The sequence below is a fragment of the Zonotrichia leucophrys genome, chromosome 5 (genome assembly GCF_028769735.1).
Source record: "Zonotrichia leucophrys gambelii isolate GWCS_2022_RI chromosome 5, RI_Zleu_2.0, whole genome shotgun sequence".
NCBI classification, from domain to species: domain Eukaryota; kingdom Metazoa; phylum Chordata; class Aves; order Passeriformes; family Passerellidae; genus Zonotrichia; species Zonotrichia leucophrys.
In genome coordinates, this window is record NC_088175.1 from 34,276,631 (window position 1) to 34,299,260 (window position 22,630).

Here is a 22,630-nt window from a genome sequence, read left to right on the forward strand (position 1 = left end):
CTTTCAAAAGCATTTCGAGGCTCAGTCCTCAGCCACATCTTCTTCTGCTTTAACAACTTCCAGAAGTTCTGCTCAAACCCCGGTTTCACACTGTGCTTTTCTCTAGACATCTGCAGCCCAAAGAATTTATAATCCATTTAGGGAGATTGAAAAATAAAGAAAAAATAAATCTCAGCAAGCACGTTCCAGAAGTCGGGGTCTCGCACAGCACGCGTGTCCCCGCAGCCCGCGCCGGCGATGTGCACGAACAGCGCACCGTGACCGCGCCGCGAGGGCCGTTCCCCGCGCTTTGTTCGGCCGTGCATGTGGGCAGCCCCGCTCCTCCTCCCGCCCCGCCGGCCCGGCCGGACACAGCGGCGCGGCCGGAAGCACAGCACGGCGGCAGCGGTTGCCCGGCGGGGCGGCGGCGCTGGAGCCGAGGAGGCCGGGACCGACGTGGCCGGCCGGCGGAGGCGGAGCCGAGGGGCCGCCGGGCGGGGCAGGCCCGCGCCGAGCCGCGGCTGGATGGCAGCGGCGGCCCGGGGCACGGCGGCGGTGGCGCACGGTAACTGCGGCGGGCGGCCCGGGGGCGCAGCCGGGGGCGGGGGTGGCCGGGACAGGCCGGCCGCTGCTGCGGTGCGAGGGGGGACGGCGGGGCCGGGTGCGGCAGCGCGGCTCAGCCTCGGCCGGCGGGACGGGGTGAGCGGGGACGGGCAGCGCCACACGCAGCGCAGTCGAGCCCGGCTCTGGAGGGGTCCGGCCCGGCCGAGCGAGGGTCAACTTTGGGAAAGACGTGGCGGGGAGCGCCTGGCGGGGCCGCTGCTGCCGGCAGAGGTGCCCCGGCCCGGCGGGACCGTGGGCTGCGCGCCGCCCGCTCGGGGGCCGCGGCTGCCCCGGGCTCCCGGGGCCGCGTCCCGCCTCGCACCCGCCTTTGCCGCAGCTCCTCGGGGGAGCGGCGCCGGGCGGCTGCCGCTGCGGACGTGCCCGGGGCTGCGAGCGCCGTCCCCGCGGGACGCAGCCGAGAAAGTTTTGGAAGTCCCTCCTCTGGCAGCCGATGCCGCGGGAAGGTCTCGGCGCGGGGGCTGCCCCGCGGGACGCGCGGAGTGGGGGGCCGGGTCTGCACAGGGACCCCGGACCGCAGCCAGTGTGCCGCTCCAGAAAGGTGCGGGAGCAGCGCTCATTACTAATTCGCCCTGCGGCAAGCACGTCTCGCTTTGCATCGCTCAGCGTTCCTCTAATGGAAAACCCGCGCTGTGTGTCCCGTCCGCCGCGATGTGACAGACAGACGGGGACACGAGCGGGCCCGCCGCGTCAATCCCTGCGGTGAGAGCGGGGCCGGAGCCCGGCCCGGGCGGGGCGAGGGCAGCGGGAGCGGGCCGGTCTGCCCGGCCTGTGCTTCGGGCTGAACGGAGAGCGGGCTGGGAGGAGACGCGTCCCAGCTAGCCCAGGGGGAGTGAAGGCCATTGTCTGGTCCGCAAACTTCCCTCTCATCCTAGGGATGAAAGGATGCAGAATGGGGAAGGAGTCGCAGTCTCCCGAACTCCGTTAGTGTTCAGTCGGTTTTAAATGCCTTCCTTGCCAGCTCGTATGTTTGCCTCGGGTCTGTAATCTCTTCTGATCTCCGACCCATTGTTTGTAATCCTGTGCATCCCCAGCTTTTAGCTGCGCACGCTGTCATTTGCAGAAATGTGAGTCTAGTCTGTGCAGAGTGGTTTTTTATGAGAGGGATGGGGCAAAAGGGAAGGGTCCTACCAGAGCAGTGCATTCCTTAGAGATGGGCAGTGATTCAGAGAGAAGGGAGTGCTCAGGGAGTACTGGAGACCTTTTGTGCTTCTGCTGAGGTCAGGGTTTCCAGGAGGAATTCAAAACTCTCCACGGGGCTAATGGAGGGAGGTGGCTCATGCAGAGTTTTTTTGGCTGAAAATTATGCTTCCTCCCTGGAAAAAAAACTTTTTTCCATTCCATGCTCTTTTGCAACTGTAATACCAGGCAACTGGCTTCCAGGGAAAACACTGGTAAGAAAAGCATTTTCTTTTAATTTTTTTCCTTTCAACATCTGTAGTGTTATTATGTGGCAGTGAGCAACTGCGCTGAGAGAAGAATTTGTGTGGTCTGAGAAAGGAGAATGTTGAGGAAGAGAGTAATAGATAGAAGCATGGTCATCGTGTCAGTGTTTCATTTTCTCTTTTCCAGTAGGTTTTTGCCTTGGCATTTTAATTTTGTCCATGTTTTCTCAGTCACTGCCTGCCTCAGAGTTCAGTGAGCACTGTGAGGTAGGGGAGGCCCTGGGAGCCTCATGGATCTCCTGGCTTGGTGTGCAGCTTCCTCTGCCCCTGCTCAGGAGCATGTAAATGACAAATTCTCATTCACTTGTTCATTCTGGGCTGGGAAAACCTAATGGTTATTCCAGTCCCGAGGCTGTTGCAGGATGAGCTGAGCAGACCTGAATGCTCAGACACGTGGTGCTCTGGAGGGTGCTGCCCGTGGTCATGGTCACCAGGCTGTGAATCAGGCACAGCTGGGAGCTGTGGTCCCAGACAGAGCATTGTCAAACCTGATACATAAATGACCTGCTGGCTATTTTTCTCCCAGAGTTACATGCTCTTAAGTATGCGATAAACCCTACTTGAGAAAACACATCTCTAAACCTGTTTGTGTCTCTGCCTTGTGACCATGGATGTCTCTGAGAGCCTGCAGTGCTTTCTCTAGATATTTCTCAAGACATTCTCTGACTGGGTTCCTAAAACAGATGTTGTTGTCTAAAATTAAGGGTAGATATAGACTTCCTCCACCCTTTGCAACTGTTTTGACAAGGTACTACTTTCCTCTTGAGCAGTTTTTTTCCTATGACTACATCTTCACTGCTTATTTTCTTCCTCTTAAATACTTGCCATTGGGGTAACCAGTTTGAATGTTTGAATTTAGAGACTTTGCTAATGTTCTAATGAGATGGAGAAGCGAGAAGCTTGTAGACATAAAAAGTGCTTTTTTTTTTTTTTTTTTTAGCAAGTGGTTATGATGTGTTAGGAATAAGGAAATGCTGAGAATATGCTCTAAACAATTAGCTGGACACAAAGAGCAGTTCAGGTGTGTCCTGATCAATACACTAAGTTTCTCATAGATGTTTTATAAACATAAGGAATTTATTGCATGAGATATGGGGTTGTTCCTGAGGCATGATGTAATGATGATCTGGATGCTCAGGAATAAAGAAATGTGCTGCTTTTTCTTCATGTGAGTAACAGCAGAATAAAGACCTGTGGACCACAGAAAGTTGAACCAACACTATAATGTGAGTTAGGGGAATCAGTTTTCTACGCTTTATACCCATTTGTTTTCTACCACCATCCCCTTTTGGAGGAATCTGATCCCTTTTGAGGCTGGAAGAACAACATGAAGCCAAGTATGCAAACCTTTTTCAGAGTCCTGGACATAACCTTTGTCCTGTGTGCTACTGCATCTCAGTCGCTGAGACCCTTTCAGGTGTCCCTTGGGGCTTTTGTGGGTTGTGAGTGTGGAGAATGAAATGCAAGAAATCGACATGTTGAATCAGTTGCAGTGTTTACTTTTCCAGATTGTTTCTCAAAAGCTGTGAAATGTTACAGAAGAGATTTGTGCTGCTTCCCATCATTGCTGAGCTCTGTATGTGTGTTGCTTCTTCATAGGCATGTACAGTTGTATAAATTCTGATTTATTTTTGGTGTATTCCTCACAAAGTTCTCAGTCATTTTATAGGTCTAATCCAATCATAAAAGATGAGGACATCCATCGGGCCCACTGCAGGGTTGGAAGGGCTGGAGGCCTGAAGGACTTCAAAGAAGGGATCTAATCTTTGCAATGAAATGGCATCTGCATCAGCTGTTTCTTTTTCTCAAAATCAAAATTAAAAAGCCAAACAAAAAAAAAAAACCAAGCAAAAAAACCCAAACAAAAATTAGTGCTGGAAATTCTGCATCCTAGATAACCAGTTTCAGTATATCCCCAGTTTGGTACTATATATATTTGTTTCTTCATCTTCAGGCTAATCTTGTTTACCATTTGAACTGATGTGGATGAATAGTTGAGTACTTTCCCCCTTTCTTGTGACTTAATGTATGCAGGCTGTTCTGTTCCTTTGGTGTTATCTTTTTAAGACTAAACACACCCAGGTCCTTTGGTTGTTTTTCCAGGTCATGCTCTCTCCACTCTAGTTTTTGTTTCTTTCCACTGCAGTGTCTCAGATTTTTGCATGTGTTTTATGAGGAAGAGTATGTGGGGCTGGATGTGATCTGTTGGCTAAAGACTCACTCACCTGTGTGACACCCACAGTGTGACTCCTACTATGTCCCAGGATAACTTTTACCCTTTTTGTAGCAACATAAGCCTGCTGGCTTGGAATTAATTTCTCAATCAGTGTGTGCTTTTTCTTTGTGTCATGTTGCAATTACTGTTCTGTCATTTGCATTTGATTTCACACCTGCCTCCCCAGCCCTTAGTGTACTGTTTTTTACTGATCCTTACTGAAATTTGATAGTAGGTTGTAGGTAAGTGTGGGGTTCCTGCAGCCATATCAAAACACTGCAATAAGATGCCCTAAAATCCTGAGCTGGTTTGATCTTGCTGTGTTGAGGGATTTTAGTTTTTTTTGTTGTAAGAGAAAAGTGATAGCTTTAGTGGTCCTTCCTCAACTAGCCAAGTCTGTGTCTTCACTGATTCCTCCTTGCATTCCTGCTCCTGATGGTCACTGTGCTTGGAGATTGGTGTGCTCCTTCAGAGAAGCCATGGGACCCTGTCCCTTAATTTCTTTTTGATTGCTTTTGATTGTAGCTTGGCCTTCCTCTTGCAGTGTTTTTGTTCAGGGACTGAAATTGGCAATGGGCCATGAGTTTAAAAAAGCAGTTTTTCCTGCTCAATTTGTTCTGATGCACTCACTGGTGGAGTCTGGTGTGAGCATGGAGAGGTGATGCTTCGGGAAGGAGGGGGGGACAAGGGGCAACACTGCCCTTTTTATCCACAGCCTTAAATTGACTCCAGCATCCTGAATTTCATCTTGAGAGTTTCAGGTTCCTTTCTATCTGGCTGTTACTTAATGCTTTGATATCTTTATCAATTTCTTATCTTATAGGTAACTACCAACTGATCATTTAATTTGATCAAGAGTCCTTCAGAGGATTGAAGTTACTGGTGTGTAACTTCTCCCACCTTTTTTTTTGCTTTTATAAAGGTAGGTGAGGCATGATGCTTCTCCAGCCTTCTTGTGGCCTTCCCATACTCCTGTAAATTTTCAAAGATGGTCACTGATGCTTCAGAGATTAGACTGGTTTCTTACATGCTTTTGGGTGAATGCTGTTTCTACCTCTCGAGCTGTTTTGTGAACATTAGTTAGGTCTGTCTTTTTCTAACCCACCCTTTCCTCCCATTTCCAAATTATTTTTGCTTGTCACGTTTCACTTTTTTCTTCTGGAGATTGAAGGAACATTTGTACTTCCGCCTTTACATAATCTGCTTTCTTTCCCTCTTTGTCAATGACTGTAATTATATTTATTTTTTTCTTCTAACATGCCCTCTTCTCCAGTTTTCGTGTGACTGCAGAGCTCTTATTAACAGCTGTGCTGATTTTGACTAAGAGACCATCTAATCCAGTATCCTTCTACAAAAGGATAAAATCAGGACAAGTAGATATGGTATTTTTCAAGAACACTTCCATTCTCCCACTCCTCTCATATCGGGGAATTTCTGAGTCTAATGTGATCTGTTTAACCCTTAACAATAAATAGATTTGTCTTTCTAGTTCTTGTCCTGTCTTTAGATGAGTGCATGTAAAATTTTTCATCATTTTTGGAGAAGCACTATCTCACAACTTACCTACTGGTGAAGGGTCATATTTGTTTATTTTGAAGCTGACCCTCACTGGCTCAATACGGATGGTTATGCACTTGTGTCTGATGAGATGGTGAATAATCTATCCTGTTCCCCATCTTTTCACCACTCATGAGTTTACAGATCTCTGTTATGTTGCCAGTCTTGCATCCTAATTTGTTACAGGGGTGCTGTTCCATGCCAAAGAGAAGACTTACCTGGTAGCATCTCTGGTCAATACCTTTTGCTGAAGCCTTGGGATACTGAATGGCAGGAACAAGGGTACTTGGAGTCCTTGTCCAGCCCATCTGAAGGGAAATAGTGAAAGCCTGATGCTTTCCCCAGATGTCTCAGTTTCATGCCCCATTGACAAACAGCCTCTCTGCCCTTTAGTGCTGTGTTTAAATCAAGAAGAGTTTCAGGTGTTCCTCATGGGTATTCATACCTGTGCTAAGACACTGAAGGGAGGGTGTGGTGTGGCCAAGGCTTTTCCTCTAGGATGGTGGAACAGAGGGTTGAACATGTTTTCATGTCTTCTTTCCCCTTATCTTTTCAGAGATTGGCCAGCCCGGCTGAGACCACTCAGCGATGACAAAACAAAAACTCCTGTTTGATGGGACGCTCTCCTTTTTGCTGATCGCAGCCTGTGAAGCTCAGCAGCTCCCGAGGAGTCATGTTGCTGCCACTTCTGGTTCTGTGTGTGACAAGGAGGCAGAGTCTTGGGGACACCTGTTGAGCAGCGAGCGGCTGGATGCTTGGATCTGCTCCCTCATCGGTTCCTTCATGGTGGGGCTGAGTGGGGTCTTCCCCTTGCTGGTGATCCCCCTTGAGACGGGAGCTGCGCTGCGCTCCGAAGGTGAATCTGCCAGCTGCGTTGGCCTTTCTGGAGCCAGATGTCCTGGGATGTGACAGCAGCGCAGTGGTGAACAGGACCTTGTCACAGAAATGTTGTTCTCTAAAATAAAAAGTCTGGGTTTGGTGCTTTAATGAATTTAATGAACCTGTGAATTTGAAAGGGAGTCCTTTGACAACTGTAAGCCCTGGATGGAGCTTGTACAAAGAGTACTGTTTTCCACCCTGCTTGGTTCAGGACCCACACGCTACTGTCCCAACCAAGGGCGGTCAGGGCTTTTTCTTGCACTCCATTTGGTTTGTGCTCTCTCTTTCGAAAGCTTGCTTTGCAGATGCTTCCAGTTTGGGTTTCTTCATGCAAAATCTCAGCTGGAGATGTCTTGATTCCTAGCTGAGTAGTGATCAGGTTTTTTCTTCTTGTTTCTTCTTTTTTTAGCTGGGTCACAGCGTTTGAAGCAGTTGTTGAGTTTTGCAATTGGTGGACTGCTGGGAAATGTGTTTCTCCACCTGCTTCCTGAAGCCTGGGCCTACACATGCAGTGCAACAACAGGTATGAGAGCCTTATGTGCCTGGAAGCAGCTTGTGCTGTGCCTGTTTTGAGTCTGTTGTGCCTTGAAAGCCCAAGACCAGCCAGTCTGGGTCAGCCCAAAAACTGGTCTAGGCTGGTATCCTTTTTCTAGTAATATATAAAAGCAAATGCCTAGGGAATGATGTGAGAATAAAAAAACAAACGTGTAATACTTCATTTTTGTATTCAGCAATCCTCCAAAGACTTTGAAATTAGAGGCTTCCTCAATTTGCCATGGTTTCTTTATGTTTAGTACCTTAGAATGGTTTTCTTGTTTATTGACTTTTCCTATCATGTCTTGGACTCCTGTAAATCTCTGTTGATTCTCCTTTGTTCCTTCTGTAAGGAAAGGGAATGCTTCTTTAAGCTGATGGGAGGTTATGGTTGTGTATGTGGTCTGGTACATGAACATGTTCACCATCTTAGTTGGGGATTGGGTGCACCTTTTTTACAAATCTGTCCCTATGACAGTGTTACTCCTAGAACCTCTTTCTTGGCACTAACTGGGGCCCGTCCCTCTGTTGGATGCTTTGATTTATGGGAGCTCATGTGTTGCAGTCTTTGCTCCATGACAAATCATGGAACATTGACTACAGTGCCACCATTAAGACTGGAGGATGAGGCAGGGGAGGAAGAAGAAAATGGAGGTGACAGAAAGTTGTGTTTGCCAGCAAACTAAAAACTGAGTTGGTATAGACCTTTTGGGATCAGTGTAGCTCCTTCATCCCTCAAATAGCCAGGGATGCTGAAACCTATAATGTTTGTCTGCTGAAACCTATAGTGTTTGCTGTCTGCTTCAGCAAATTGATATCATAGAAGGCAAGTGCTGCTGCATCCCACCTGTTGAGAAACCAAGAAGTCATTTTCCTGCTGAAAATGTGAGAGAGGGAAGATGATGCCCTGGGTTTCCCAGACTTTCTTGCACCTATGTCCTGGGGTTTCAAATCTACCAGGTCTTTAGTGCTCTTCTTCATAACAGCAGTAGTAAAACCTCCCGTACTTTTTTTCACCCTTTCTACAGTAGTTCCCAAATTACTCTGTCTTTCTGCTCAAGTTTGTTTGCTTCTGCCAGGCTGTCCTGAAGTGTAAAGGTTTCCTTGACCCATGTCAGTCCTGGTACAGAATCGTTCTGTTCTTCCATTGCAATGCAGTTTCCAGTTCTGGCAGTGAGACTGAATGGATTATTATCTCACAAGCTTGGCTGTAATTGAAAAGAAAGTTTGTAGCTTTGGGCTTAATAACTTGCTAAGGTGTGGCAGAAAGGGGAAGGTGAGTTTCTAACTCCACTAATGGCAGAATTCATGTTAGGGCTTGCTTCTCAGTAGGTACAGCTGCTGGATTTTTGTTGATGTAATATTCACTTGCCTCTGGAGCTCAGGGAAATTCCCAGTGTTGTCAGGAAATATTCTGGGTTGAGCTGATGTGGAAAAAGGGATGGTAGCTCTCACTCTGAGGGTCTCGAGATGATGAGATCTGTTAGATCAAGAATGGGCAAGTTAAACTAATCTGTTTTGAGATGTGTTTACTCCTCCTACCTCGCAGGGAGTTTTTCCACTGTCTTTTTTTTTTTTTTTTTTTTGTCTTGGAAATGTGTGAAGAGCTATGTATGTAATAGAGACATGAAGATTTCTCTTTTGTCCTTCAGGAGAAGGGCAGAGCTTTCAGCAGCAGAAGCTTCTGGGTCTCTGGGTGATCATTGGTTTTCTGACCTTCCTGGTGCTAGAGAAGATCTTCCTAGAGAAAGAGGAGGAGTATCCTGGTGTGGTAAGTTAGCAGCCTAAGGCAGGGGAGTACTCCTATATTTGAAGCTCTGTACTAAATACCTCATCTGCCCTATCTGACAGTGTCAGGAATTATCCTGTAGCTGTGAGTACCTTGTCATTGCCCTTTGGGAGATTTTTTGCCACTTCTTTGCCACTGGTTCGTAGGAGTAGATTTCATCTTCAGGCTTTTGTTTTGTGGTTTTAACTGAGATTTCTCACTTCTGGTTTGGTTTTGTTCTTTATGTGGTAAGTGTAAAAGAGAGCTCCTGTTCTGTGGGGGCTGGGAGCTGTAGCACTCTGCAAATCAGACTTTTGCTCAAGTAAGCCTTGAGGGGTGACAGTTTGCTGATGCATGTTCCATGGACCCATCGTGACTCATTCTCTTTCTGGGTCCTCAGTCAGGACAAAGGCCAGCCTTCTTGAAGATGTTTCTTCTTGGTTATGTCCGGGACCAGGTGTTTGTTTGGGTGACTTTTTGTAGTAGAAGGAATTTGTGACTGGCCAGGTAATCCTAAGTTCAAAGGAGTCACCCAGCTGCAAAGGGGAGATGTAGATGAGGTAGCAGAGGATAATTCCGGGACAGAGGAGAATACCTAGTCTTCAGAGATCTCCACAACTGCTAGTTTCAGCTCCTTTAGACTGTTCAGTCCTTGCTGTGCCATGACTTTTGAGAGGTGAGCCTGTAGGTCAGGCACTACATAAGAGCAATTATGTGTGAACTTTGACTCAATGTGAGACTTCAATGCCCGAAAGGAACTTCATCCTCTCATTTAGAGAGAGGCTGAAATCCTAGATAAATATTTTGTTGTTTGGAAGGTGATGATCCCAGCTATAGAATAATTTTGTAGATTTAATTGTTCTGATGCACTGGGGAGAGCAAGACTCTTTTCACCATCTCCTGCCCAAGTGGAGTTGTATTTCTCTGGGCAGCGGCTGCTATCAGGAGGCACAGGCTGGCTCACTCCCTTATCTTTCTAGTGGAACTTGGCTCATGCCAAGGGACTGTGACTCCACTTCCTCCCCTTTCTACTTCTCTTGAGGACTGAGAGGTGTTAGCTCTTGTTATCTTTCAGGGCAGATGTCACAGTGGTCTCTGAATCTGTCTCATTTCTGGCAGTTGTTATTAAACTGGGGTGTCAAACCTGCTGAGTCACATTGTAAGGACAAAAGGATTAAGGGTGAAGGCTGGTTTTCTGATCCTGATTCATGCTCATTCATCACTGAAAAAAAATCAGTGACAAGTTTGTTTTCCCTAATTTAGGACTGTGATTCCAAAGCACCATGTGGAAAGATTCCCAATGGAAGCGGCTGCCCCCTGCCCAAGGGGTCCTGTCAGTCCCAAAGAGCACGAGCTCAGTGTAATGGCTCTTCTCTCCAGTCTGGTCCAAAAAACAACAGAATCAAGGTAAGAGGCACACAAACTCACCTTCACTTCTTAGTCAGGAATTGTCTGTGGAAAGACTGTGCTTGAGTGGGGAACTCAGCATTTGAGTTGTGCTTAGTTTTACTCTGTCAATGTGTGTCCTGGTCACAGCAGGGAAGAAATAGCAGACTTGGAGAAAATCTGCACTGCAGCTTATATGGAAGAGGAAAAATCAATATTATAAAGGCACAAGTGTGATGATGTGCATTTTGGCTGAATTCTGTTACCAAAATACAGAATTTCATGTTTTATTACTCTATATTTTATAGTTAATATGTCTTTATTTGCTTAGTTTTTTGCATCATGTTTTCTCTGTTCTCCACTGCCTGGATTGTACCGATTCTGAGATGCACTCTTCCTTTTAAGGCACCTTCTGGAAGTGTTTTGACACCTTTAGGAAGTGTGTTGAAGCTAACCAGTGTAAAATTTAAAAGTTCCATTTCTCAGATTATCAGTTTGCCTGCTGCCAAAAAGGACTTCTTGTCCACTTCTGTCTCCAAACTTGTATTTCCCATTGCTTCCTTTGCACTGGATCTCATCTGACCTCACAGTGAGCCTATTCAAGGAGCTAAACAGGCAAAGAATTTGCTTGTCTACACCCACACACCCACCTCCCACCCCCTGGTCTATTTCTCTCCTAACTTAACTTCTTGAATCAGCTTGGCATGCAGACAGGCAGCCTGTAGTGCTGGGATAAGGGAGATCAGCAGGCTCATAGCACTGGAGGTGGAGGAAGAGTCCTGCACCATGGGGAAGGGGATAACCTCTACATTGGCTTTGCTTCCTGTTCCATGTTACTATCTTTGTACTGTGGAAAACCCTTTTTTGGGTGAGCACTACAAGAGAGAGAGAGTAAACAACCACTTTGGTGAAGGAGGACCTGCAATTTGAGTTTGAAAGCCCATAAAAATGTGCAAGATTGTATGAGAGTAACTATGGACAGAAAGTGTGCTTCATGAACTAGTTCAAAGCTGGATATGTGGTCAGGCAGAGGCTCTTCAGTCTTTCTATTTTAAATTTGTTTTGCTATAGCTCTTCCTACAGAACATGAAAGTTATGCTGAGGTCACTGAGTATTTTTGACATCTGTCACATTCATGTAATTTGTACATAACACTGTAAGGTGCCACGTGGTTGTTTCTAGAGGTGGTAGTAGTGAAGACACCAGTATTACTGGGTTATGAAACATTGTGCCCTAATTTTGGAAGGGTTTATATAAGGAACTATAGACTACTGATTTCACGTAGAAATGAAACACAGATAGGTGATACAATTGCTCAGGACGTGGTCCTAATATAAAAAATAATAATGTAATTAATGCTAATTGATATGACTTATGTAAGATAAATGCATTCTTATCAACCAGACATTTTTCCTGCCTCTTATTCAGGCATAAAGTTGTTTAATAAAGGTCATGACAAATGTATACAAAACACAACTTTCTCCCCCATTCTAATCAACTTTGCTAATACTAGCTGTATTAAAAATCTGTTATTCGATGTTATCAAAAGGAGCTGGTTTAATGCAGCCTCCCTCAAATCTGTTTAGGTTATTATTTTTCCAAGTTATTATTTATAAAAATAGTATATCTTCACATTTGCAGGTACTGCGTTACATAAATGGCACATTGTGACTGCATGAAGTCAGTGATAGCAGCTAAACTGAGTAACTTCATCAGAAAAAAGTGCTGAATTTTTAACAGGTTTTGATACATGCAATTATAAGGATACATGCATTAAGAAGGAGACCTCAGATCCTATTTACAAGATAGAGATAGTTTCTAGTTAGTCAATGCATTGGAAAAACACGTGAGGATTACATTAGGAAATTTTCTGAACACATTCTTCCCTCATGGTGCTACAGCCAGAAGGACAGGTGAGTAGGAAATAATATGTAAGAGGAGAGGGGAGAGTTCCTCTTTCTGTATATCAGTAGTGAAACAGCTATCTGGCTTTTTCCAGTAGTGCTGTTCCAAGTACCCAAAATACTACTAATAAATTGTAAAGGAGCCCAGAAAGAGATGAAATAATATTTTAAGTTTGCAGTACATGATAAGTACTTTCTTTAGTTTAGCTCTGTAGTCATGGCAGATCAAGGGTGACTTAGAGTATACAAATGCCCGTAGAGGAATGACTAAATTTGAATAGTTACAGCTATAGCAAACAGTAGTAGTCTAGAACTTAGAGACAACTCTCTAACTGAGGGTAGCTTGCTAGTGGACCAGCTTGCCTTAGAGATAGCAGATTTTTTGTCACTTGTGAGCTGCAAGCTGTGGTTTAAGCTGCTCTCTACAGAGTACATGATAGCCTAAGAAACAATGAAATTTGTGCACAAATTAAATTAAGTTCTTTCAGTTGTGTTATATGGAAGGTTTAGGCAACCTTCTAGCTTTAAAATCCTGACACATCTGTTCAATTTTACAGATGGTTGTTGATTTGCATGAATTAGAAACTTAAGTCTTAATGGGTGTAGTTTTAACTTTTTATCTTCTGATCTTTTAATCTGAATATTTTAATAGTCTTCCTGGTAGGGTGGAAATTATCAAACCTACCAAGATACTCCTGCGTTGTTAGCCTGTTTCCTTAGGCAACAACATAAGCAGTCATTCCATCTGTCTGTCCATCTGTTCTTCCCTTCATTTTCAATAACTTTTGAACCCATAATTAATTTTCCTTGTGTTCAGGAGGTCAGGAATCTTGAGGGTGATCAGATTTCTGCAAGTTCCATAAAAATCAGTGACAGTAGAGGGGGAAGGCAAAGGGATGCCCTGTTGAAAGCTGCAGCTGGGGACAGGGGTGCCACACCATGTGTGCTGGGCAGGGCCCCTGCAGGGAAGTGGTGGTGCTGGGAGTGAGCAGAGCAGCTACTCATGAAGGAAGGAGTGATATTCATAGCATGACAAAATTTTGGTTCTTCTGTTCACTCAGAAACACCTGTTCCTTCAGCAAACAAAAAGGGAAAGATACTATTGAAATGAACAAAGTTACCCTTCAGGACTTGATTATCAGTAAGTTGTAGTGAGTTGACTTTTGTCCACATATACATATTAGAACTTCTGCTTTTTAGCTGCTGCTAGAATTTGTCCTAGCTTGAAAATGGCAGATGGGAGGTTTCCTTTGCATGCAGACATAGATCAGTTCTGTCCCTCATTGCAGCCTTATTCCCTCAACAGGTAAAAACATTGTGTACACTACTTTTGCCTTGCTTGTTCTTTCTTTCTCCCTGTGATACATGGGGTCCTGGTTGATTTGTGGAAGTATGTTTTATTACACAGTGACATTAATTCTGAAGCATGAATATAAACACTTCATCTGGCTGTGCTCTTTATGAGCAACGAGAACATCCTATTAGGGATTCGCAGAATGTAAATGTCAGAGGCTCATAACTGTCAAATCAACCCAATTTATTTCTGAGCACTCCAAAGCTTTGCTTCTTTCAGTGACAGCTTTTGCCCAAGCCACTGACAACAAAAAGTCGTAATGTTTTAATCATGAAGCCTATTTTTTCCTCTATACAGTGATATGGGAAAGCATTTTTGTGTAAAACTTCTGTGAATAATTATTATTATCCTGTGGGGAAAACGCCATCACGTAAAAAAACATGAAAAGGAGAATTTTAGTCATATTTGGCTGTCTAGGAATGAGAGCATGAAGAATGAGAAGTAAAACTGTTCCATTTTTGTGTCTGCGTGCATGCATTTATTTGGGTTTCCTTTTTTATAAAAGCATGCAGGGATCTTTTTTGCATTCATTGTGGAGATGTTACTTTGCTTATTACTTAAAAGTGGGGTAGGCTTTGCTTAATTCTTAGTTTTTGCACTTAATCATGAGTGCACTTAAAAAAATTTAGAGGCTACAACGGTGCCCCGAGATGGCAGTAAAAATGCCCTGCAGAGAGGTGGTGCTTTGGAGAGAGAGATTTGACAGAAGGCTCCTGAGTTGTGGCATACAAATGACAGCAAGATACCCCAAGCAGAGCTGGTAGAAACAGGGAAGAGCACAAGACCAAAAGGAGCTAATGAAGTCCATCAGCACTCGTGGTTGTCTGGCTGAACTTTGGCGTCTGATGCTGTGGTGAAGTAAGAGTTTCACAGTTTCCAGACAGTGTCTCCACTCACTGGATACTGCCCTGTGTCTGGAGTTCTTGCAGTCCAGACATGGCCTGATACATGGGCTAACTCCTGGTTTGATAATTATTTAAACTGAAGTCCCATATAGTGAAGTGCAATATCTCAGGACCAACATGCAGTAGTTTTTGTTAAATATGATGGAAAAAATCCCAAAAACCTGTGAACTAAAGAGCTGGGGTGGTACCCTTGTAAATTACTTTAGGTCAAATACTCCGATTTTGTCAGGAGATGACCCTAGTTAGAATGATAGGGAATTTTAACTTGGAGATGGACTTGTGAGGATGACAGCTGCTTTATGCTTATAATTTTAAGAAATGTGTTTATATGTAAATGCTGATACATGCTATCCAGCCTTCTAGTAGGTGGTTTTTTGGAGACTGTCATCACTATCTTCTCTTTTGATTCTTTGTTAAGGGAAAGCAAACCCACAAGCACGAACTTTTTTGGTACAATGTTGGAAGATTTATTTAGTTATAGAAAGCAATTCCAGCAGCATTTGTTCTGTTGCATTGTTCTTGCCAGCTTTTGAAGAGAAGATATTTAACAGTTGGATATTAAGTACATGACTTGAAAACAAGATCAAGTCATATTTGAAGCCAGTCACCTGTGTAAATTAGTCAGTGTTACCTAAAATTGGTTCAACTTAGAATTAAATATATTCTTGTATTTTGGCTTTCTTCTTTTTCCTTTCTTTTTCTGTTTCTAGAGCTCTTCATCATTTGTTACAGTAATTATTCTAATCTCAGACAATACTTGCCTGCCCTAAAAGTTATTTTACTCTAAAACCAAAAATTACATTTAGTTTTTACTGAAGCACTGATATAGTTCAAGATTTTCAGCAGAAGCATTGTGCTCTGTCCTTCCCATCTGATTGTGACTGCATCACCCTTTCTAAGCTGGTTTTTTTGTCTTCTTACATCTCTCCCTTTATCAAGGGCTTTTCCTTCTCTTTGCAGATTAGTGGATACCTCAATCTGCTGGCCAACACCATTGATAACTTCACACATGGCCTGGCAGTAGCAGCCAGCTTCCTGGTTAGCAGAAAGGTAAGGTTTCTGTCCTCAGCTGTGTATTGAAATGGAGAGGTCTTGTCTCAAGTATGATACAACATGCAGAACAGCCAAAAAATGGAAGGAGTTCCTTCCTATTTGCTAGAATTTTCTGAGAAAAAGCAGGCTAGAGTAAAGCCCAACCCTGTCCTGATCCTCTGATGCAGACCTTCTTTGAACTGGGGACACATTAGTCATTTGTACTGGCATTAGGGGATGGATTAGCTCATCTACCCTCATCGACTCAAAAGATAGTCCAGAAATAACATGATGAGGATGATCACCTCAGAAACTGGGACATAGACAAGGCAGAGATGCGTATTGCATTTTTGCTTTTGTCTTCAACACTGATGATGGACTATGGTGGTCCATTTCCCTGAGCTGGACCACCATGACTGTGAGAATGATAAACTCCCAGTCAGCCCTCACTGATGGGGTATCTGCTGCTCCAGCTGTAAGTGTATGGGACCTGATGAAATTCATCCAAGAATACTGGAATTGTTTCCTAATCTATTTCTCTCTGCTGCAGGTTGGGTTCCTAACCACAATGGCCATTCTCCTGCATGAAATCCCACATGAGGTGAGAGGGCTTTGTATCCTGCCATGTGAGGGGGATTACATTGTGCTTCATCTACTAAGAGGAGCTCTGGGTCTGGTTAACATCTTGTCTTCTTGAAGGCTGCTCTCTCTGGGGAGACTGACAACATTGAAAACCAGGAACAGTCCTAAAGCACTGGCCTTGTTGTGAATGACCTTTGTAACTGGGAATTTGGTATTCAAGTTCATTAACTGTCAGTTCTTGGTTTTCTTAGGTTGGAGACTTCGCAATCCTACTTCGGGCCGGCTTTGACCGCTGGAGTGCAGCCAAGATGCAGCTTTCCACAGCTCTGGGGGGAATTCTAGGAGCCTGCTTTGCAATATGTGCTCAGTCACCAAAAGGAGCAGGTAAGGTGCCCTGGGACCTCTGCAGAAATGGGAGAGGAGGCAATGCTTTTCATCCTTCTGTATCTTCTTCCCCTTCTGTGTTGTGTCCCATGGCTCTGTCTCAGTAATAACTGAAGCTTTCTGTATTTGTGCAGGAGAAACAGTAGCCTGGATCCTCCCTTTCACTTCTGGAGGATTTCTGTACATTGCCTTGGTAAATGTTGTGCCTGATCTCCTGGAGGAAAAGAATCCTTGGTAAGTGCTCCCTCCTGTTCTTCTGCAGCAATTCATGCTGCCAGGGGGGCAGGGATGTAACCCTTCCCTGTGCCTCTTCTGGAAGTGTGTGAATGCCAGCTTCCCAAATCCTATGGACAAGGCTGTAATCAAAATGGACTGCTTGCTAGCTATTGCATTTGTGGGACTAAAAAGACCCTCTATAAATGAGAGCTTTCACCTGCGTGAGTCCCAGAGATTGTGCTGGCACAGCATGCAGCAGGGCCAGCTAGAGCAAATTCCTGGGAAACATGTCCAGTAAGGACACCACTGCCCAGTCTGTTTTCAGCTTCCAGTACATACTGGTGTAGGGACTGTCTGAACCAGGGCCCCACAGAGGCATATGTGTCTGATAACCACATGTGAATCTATCCTTCCATGCTTCTCTCTCTGACCCTTTCCATTAATTCACACCTCTGCAACCTCCTTTTGGCAGCAGTTTGCAGAGTTTGACTCTACTGTTAAGTGATGCTTCTTATTATTTGGTTTTACACTCTTGTGTATTGATTTTTTAATTAGGTTTCAATGTGTTGCTGTGTGAGTAGAAAAATAATAGTTTGCTTCTCTTTATCACTCAGCATTTCATAGTCTGTCATTGTATTCCACCTCAGACATCTCTCTTCTGCACTGGTATCTATATTCCAATGTATTTGGGTATTCCTCGTGTATTATTTTAGTTTCTTGCAGTCTAATTAAGTCTGTAGCAGGTCCAATCCAGCTGTTCCACAGTAAAGGCCCTCTCAGAGCTGCTCCTGAATGTTCCCTCCTATTTTAGTTGTAATAAGACAAGTAACTTCAGTAGTTTAAATAAGATGCCTTGGTTCACCTAGTTAGTTATGACTGAAACAGTGCTCAAAAAACCAGCTCCACAGTTCTTTCTGAGGAGGTAGGAACTTCGTGGAGAAATGCTAATTTAGGTTGGTAACCTCTTGTGTTGGCAGAGGTTGTTGGCAGAATATGCAGAAGTGGGAGGTACACAGTCACTTCAATCCAACATAAACCCAACACAGTGCTAAAAGAATGGCCAGATTTGTTGGCTTTTTTTTTTATTTCTGTAACTGTAGTTGTTAGCTGGATGAGGTCCCTAAAGTGTCTGTGCACATGCTGTGTAAGTGCTGGTTTCCTCGTGAGTGAAAGGCCATGAATATGTATCTGAATAGCTGCATGACTGAATCAGCTTGAATTGATTTGGAAGCCTGGAGCTGGGCCTTGCAGCAGAGTGGAGCAAGTCCATGCCGGTTTATAGACAACTCCTTTGCTGGGGGTACTGGGAAGGTCTTCTCATCTGTGTCAGTGACTTCATACAGCTGCTGTGTTCTCCACGTGGTAAATTTGAAAAGGCAAACAACAAATAAACAAATCCAGCCTATGTGGATTGGTTTATGGCTCCTTCTAATTTTGCTGTTTCTTTCCCAGGAATTCCCTGCAGCAAATTCTGCTCCTGTGTACGGGCATTACAGTCATGGTGCTACTCGCGCTCACAACCGAGTGACCTCTGCGCAGACCTCATGCTGCCTCCCAGAGCCACCACAGTGACTCTGAGCTTTACAAAGCAATAAGGAACACTAATGTTACTTCCCACGTGTGTGCGCGCAGATCTGGCTGCTAGTATGAGAAGCGGGTGACAGAGAGGTCTGGCTGTGCAAGACTTCATTCCCTGGCTCTCCTATCCCTCTTCTGCTAAAATCCACACATGAGGGCTTCTGTTCTTTTTTTTGTTTGGTTGGTTTTTATGGAGCAAAAGATACACTGGGCAGAAACGAACTGAATGACTGCTCCACTGTGAGTGAATGATGTTTCATTTGGTTCATTCTGATGGAACTGCACCTCCCAAGCTCTTGCGTGAAAACAGCAGAGGTGATTCCTGTAGCTGATGAAGATAAAGGATTTTTCTTACCACTTTAAGGGCTGGAGGCAGAACAGGCATGACAAAGCTTTAGCCAGAACTCCCTACCCATGAGAAGTTGATGGTGCTATGAGATAGAGGGGAAGAGACCCTTTCCAACTTGATCTCCAGCTGTTCATTGACACCACTTGTTCCTAAAGATAGTATTGGCCTCAGCAGTCCAGCTCTTTTGGTCTATTTTGTTTACATGGAAATTGAGCCAAAAGCTTGAGGCACTTGAGGGTAGGTCACTACAATTAAATGACTCAGCTTGGAGATTACTTGCCTCAGCCCTAACCACTCCAGTAGCCAGCACAGCCCAGCTGTTTATCAGATAAATGATCAGTAAATGTTTCTTCAAGTGCCAACTACCAGCTCGCTCCTGTCTGAAGGGAAAGCCATGTAGCTGCTGTGACTGAGCTCCCTCTCCTCATAACCATTAGCTGAACATGCTTGTGAGCCTGCTCACGAGACCTGATTGATGTACCATCTGCCCCACACCATCTCTCAGAGCTTTCTTGAGGTGTAGCATGTTAGACCTGCCCAGCAGGCTGCAGTCCCCCTAGACTGTCATGGCAGAGGTGCTTGAACGCTACAGCCTGGTCAGCAGCTGATAACTCCTGGTTAGCTTTTCCTCTGTTCAGTGTACACTATTTAGGAGCATGCTGTAGATGGCAGCCTATTTCTGGGGTTTTTACCTCACAGTGGAGTTCATCTGTTGAGGACGAATGAATAAGAAATAATACTGACAGCTTTTAGATGGGAAGGTTGAAACTGCTGGTGAAAATATTTTTAAGTAAGGTGAGAAAGGGATTTGAAAGGGTGACAATAAGTATGCTTTAAGAGGAGTTTTCTGTTATGTGATGCCTGGGATAAAATCTTTGGCAATTTGAGACCCATAAAAATTAATAAAATTTCTAGTGCTTTCCTCCATCCCAGCTCATAAGGCTGACCAGGCCATAATTCCACAGGGGTGTTTTAATGCCACAGAGATGTGCCCAATTACTAGATCATCCCTTCTGTAGAATTCAGCTTTGCTTAAATTTGTTTAAAAACAGGTCTAATTGAACTAACAGAGTCACTGAACACAAAACAGGTGCCACAATGTGATTTACAGCAACTTGGCTCAGTCTTATAACAGCTTTTGTGAAGCAGTACAGCTCTCCAGTCTGCCCAGGGCCTTACCAAGAGAACTTGTGCCTTGAGAGGGCAGTTAAGGTCAGAGCAGCAAGGCAGGTATACTGCCCACAGCAGAGGCACTACTTCCTAAGAGATTCCTGAACTGTTGACACAGTTCTTTTTATGACAGCTCCTGTCCTACTTTTCAGTGAATGCTGGAGAGCTCATGCTTGCAGTTCTGTCTGCCCAGGAACTGCTGTCTGAAATTTTTTCAGCTTTCCTTTCCCTGAACTTACATTGGTAACTAGTTTCACTGCAGCAAGGAGGGAGTCTTAGTGCAATTGTTTATTCCTCTTTACAAAGTTGCCTTCCTGTGCCAGCTACTCCATCATTCAATTGTCATGAGGTCTGAAGGTAGCATCCATTTCCTGCTTTCCTGGAAGGATGATTAATCCACTTATCCTGCAGGGACTGGAGGAGTCTTCCAACCCTCTGGTTCTAACTTTGGGGGTTCCTTCTGCCCAGGGACTGCAGCTAAGCAGACCCTGTAACAGGGCTCTGGAGGAAGCAGGCTTGCACAGAAAGTTGTGCCTGCTGTTCCTCAAGATGCCTTTCCCAAAATAAGGCTGGCATTTAAGTTGAGGCATTGCCAGGTGAGTGCCCATGAGTTGGCGTTGTTGCATCAGCACTGAGCCTTGCCAAGACTGAAAACCACAGTCAGGATTTTATACTCAGCGTTCAGGAATGTGAAGTGGATGACACTGAACAAAGAATTTCTGAGCTGTTTTTCTTGGCTGCTATCACAGGCATGGATAGTCTGTGGTTCTTGGGAAGATACCCTGGTAGGAGGTAGCATGGGGTTGTGGGAGGGAGGGGTTCAGTAGATTTCTACTGCGTCAGCCCTGGGGCTGAGGATTGAGAGCCTTGGGAGGAAATGGAGCATCACTCCACCACATTTGTCACTTTTGGAAATGCAGAGAGAATTGTATTTTCTAGCTCTATTTTTTCAGCTGCTCTTATGCATTTTCTCCCTTCATCTGTATTGGTCTGCTCTGCTTGGAGACAATAGAGATGAAATAAATGGTTTTCCATGTTGGTTTGTGTTGTTGGATTATTTTATTTTGTTGGTTTAGTTATTGGGGTTTTTTTTAAGTTCCTACTTTCCTTTGATTTAAAAATTCAATTTAAAGTTCATTTGAATTACACAGACATATCTCTGGGTTAGTCTAGAGCAGTTTGGACTCTGGGTTAATGTCAGACTTTCCCCAGACTTACACAGCTGAAAGAAAAAGTTCTATTCCAGTTTCTTCTCTCTGCTGCCATGGAACTGTTGTCCAGGAGCAGTGTGGTAGAATCATAATTCTTGAGTGCTGCTCTGAGTTCCCTGAAAAGCATAATCAGATATTTTCAGGGGAAAGCTTGCATGGTAACTTTACTGTTCAGAGAGCTTTGTAATCATACTTGACTGTAATCAGTTATTTTTTAAAATCAAAGAACCTCAAGGCCTGTCTGGTTTCAGTTAACAATAAGCTGGATACCTGCCATGTCAGGTATCATGAAAGGTTTTGTGGCCATGTCAGGTGCCATCATGAAAGGTTTTGTGTTCCAATTGCCCTGAAAGGACTGAGAGGAAATTCTCTACCCTTCAAAAACATGGGTTCAGAAAATGTCTTGTCTCACCCTTCATTTGGAAGACTTTCAGCTATAAATGGTGCATTTATATCTCTTCTTACCCAAAGTCTTCCATAAAAGGAAGGAAAACCACAACCCAAGAGCTGGAAGAAGATGAAAGTAGGTAGGTGATCAAGGGCATAATGTCACAGTCTGTGGATTTTGCCAGTGATCTACATTTTGGAATCTCTGTCCCTGGATTTACTACACTGCGCTCTTGGGCTGTGCTGGAATTCCTGCCCTTAGGACTGTGCTATGAGCCTTTCTCCCTCATCCCTTTTTCCTTCTCAAAAGTAATCAAAATTATAATGAATTAATCATTTATCTGTTTCACAGGCTCTGGGAAGGATGGCTCTGACACAATTGCAGTAGCACAGAAAGTAGAACAATTACAGTTTATTTAATTCTTGGGAACCTTCTAAGATGATGGTGTTGCTGAAGTCCCTGTCTTTTGAAACTGTATCCAGAGCAGCTCACATGGAGAGTAAGGTGACATAATAGGATTGCAGACTTAGGAAATGCGACTATTGGATCTTTCCAGGAAAGAGCTATTACAATTGAAGGATTTTTCCATGTTAGCTAGAGCAGTGATTGTATTTGAAAATGATTTTTCATTCTTGCTATGGAAGACTTAATTTAGCTGGTATGTGTAAGAAAATTCTTTTGACAGCAGCCCTTTCAATTTGTCTGCCTTGAAGGCAGCAGTGTGCAGCTGCATGGATGGTAATCCCATCTGTCCAGTGCAAACTGCGGAAGAGGATCATGCAGAAATGTGGTTAGAACAAGCTTTAGCTGTGGCTGCTGCATGTTTCCACCAGGCAGAGTGCTCAGGGGAGATCAGCAGTACCCTGTGCTGGGCAGTGTTGTTGGGAGAAGGACTGGGGAGGGTGTTTAGGTTGTGCTCAGTGTGGCCGAGAGACCAGGTGTCAAGGGGAAGGTGGTGGCAGGGAGAAAGGATCAGAATCTCCCACAGCTGAGCATTTGCTCCTGGAAACCAATTAAAACTACTTCTAGCAAAAAACACCCGAAGCTGAGGATTTCAAAACTGGATTTTAAATTAGTAGTTTAGGCATAGCATATTACTAGATCATTTTATCTGGAGGCCACAATTGATGAGGCAATGCCCTAACAACTGGCTTTGGGGACTGACTGGTAGTG

At 44.6% G+C, this 22,630-nt stretch overlaps 1 protein-coding gene across 3 annotated transcripts; it reads left to right on the forward strand.

Annotated features, from left to right (window-relative positions):
- Positions 1-457: 457 nt before the first annotated feature.
- Positions 458-20,886, forward strand: SLC39A13 (solute carrier family 39 member 13). Of its 3 annotated transcripts, XM_064714770.1 has the most exons (11): positions 498-544; positions 5,084-5,182; positions 6,374-6,673; positions 7,106-7,219; positions 8,883-9,001; positions 10,262-10,405; positions 15,508-15,597; positions 16,130-16,180; positions 16,413-16,545; positions 16,680-16,779; positions 18,214-20,886. In XM_064714770.1, exons 3-11 carry the CDS (start codon positions 6,406-6,408, stop codon positions 18,287-18,289), a joined length of 1,095 nt encoding a protein of 364 aa, XP_064570840.1. In that variant the 5' UTR covers positions 498-544; positions 5,084-5,182; positions 6,374-6,405; the 3' UTR covers positions 18,290-20,886. The 3 variants fall into 3 exon arrangements, with proteins under 3 accessions (XP_064570839.1, XP_064570840.1, XP_064570841.1); XM_064714769.1 differs by lacking the exon at positions 5,084-5,182 and having other exon boundaries at positions 458-544; XM_064714771.1 differs by lacking the exons at positions 498-544; positions 5,084-5,182 and adding an exon at positions 2,151-2,793.
- The last annotated feature ends 1,744 nt before the right edge of the window (positions 20,887-22,630 follow it).

Coding starts and splice junctions, on each gene's coding strand:
- SLC39A13 (XM_064714769.1), top strand. CDS start 6,406: ATGACAAAACAAAAACTCCTGTTTGATGGGACGCTCTCCTTTTTGCTG. Junction 15,598..16,129: donor GCTTCCTGGTTAGCAGAAAG/GTAAGGTTTCTG, acceptor TCTCTGCTGCAG/GTTGGGTTCCTAACCACAAT. Junction 16,181..16,412: donor TGCATGAAATCCCACATGAG/GTGAGAGGGCTT, acceptor TGGTTTTCTTAG/GTTGGAGACTTCGCAATCCT.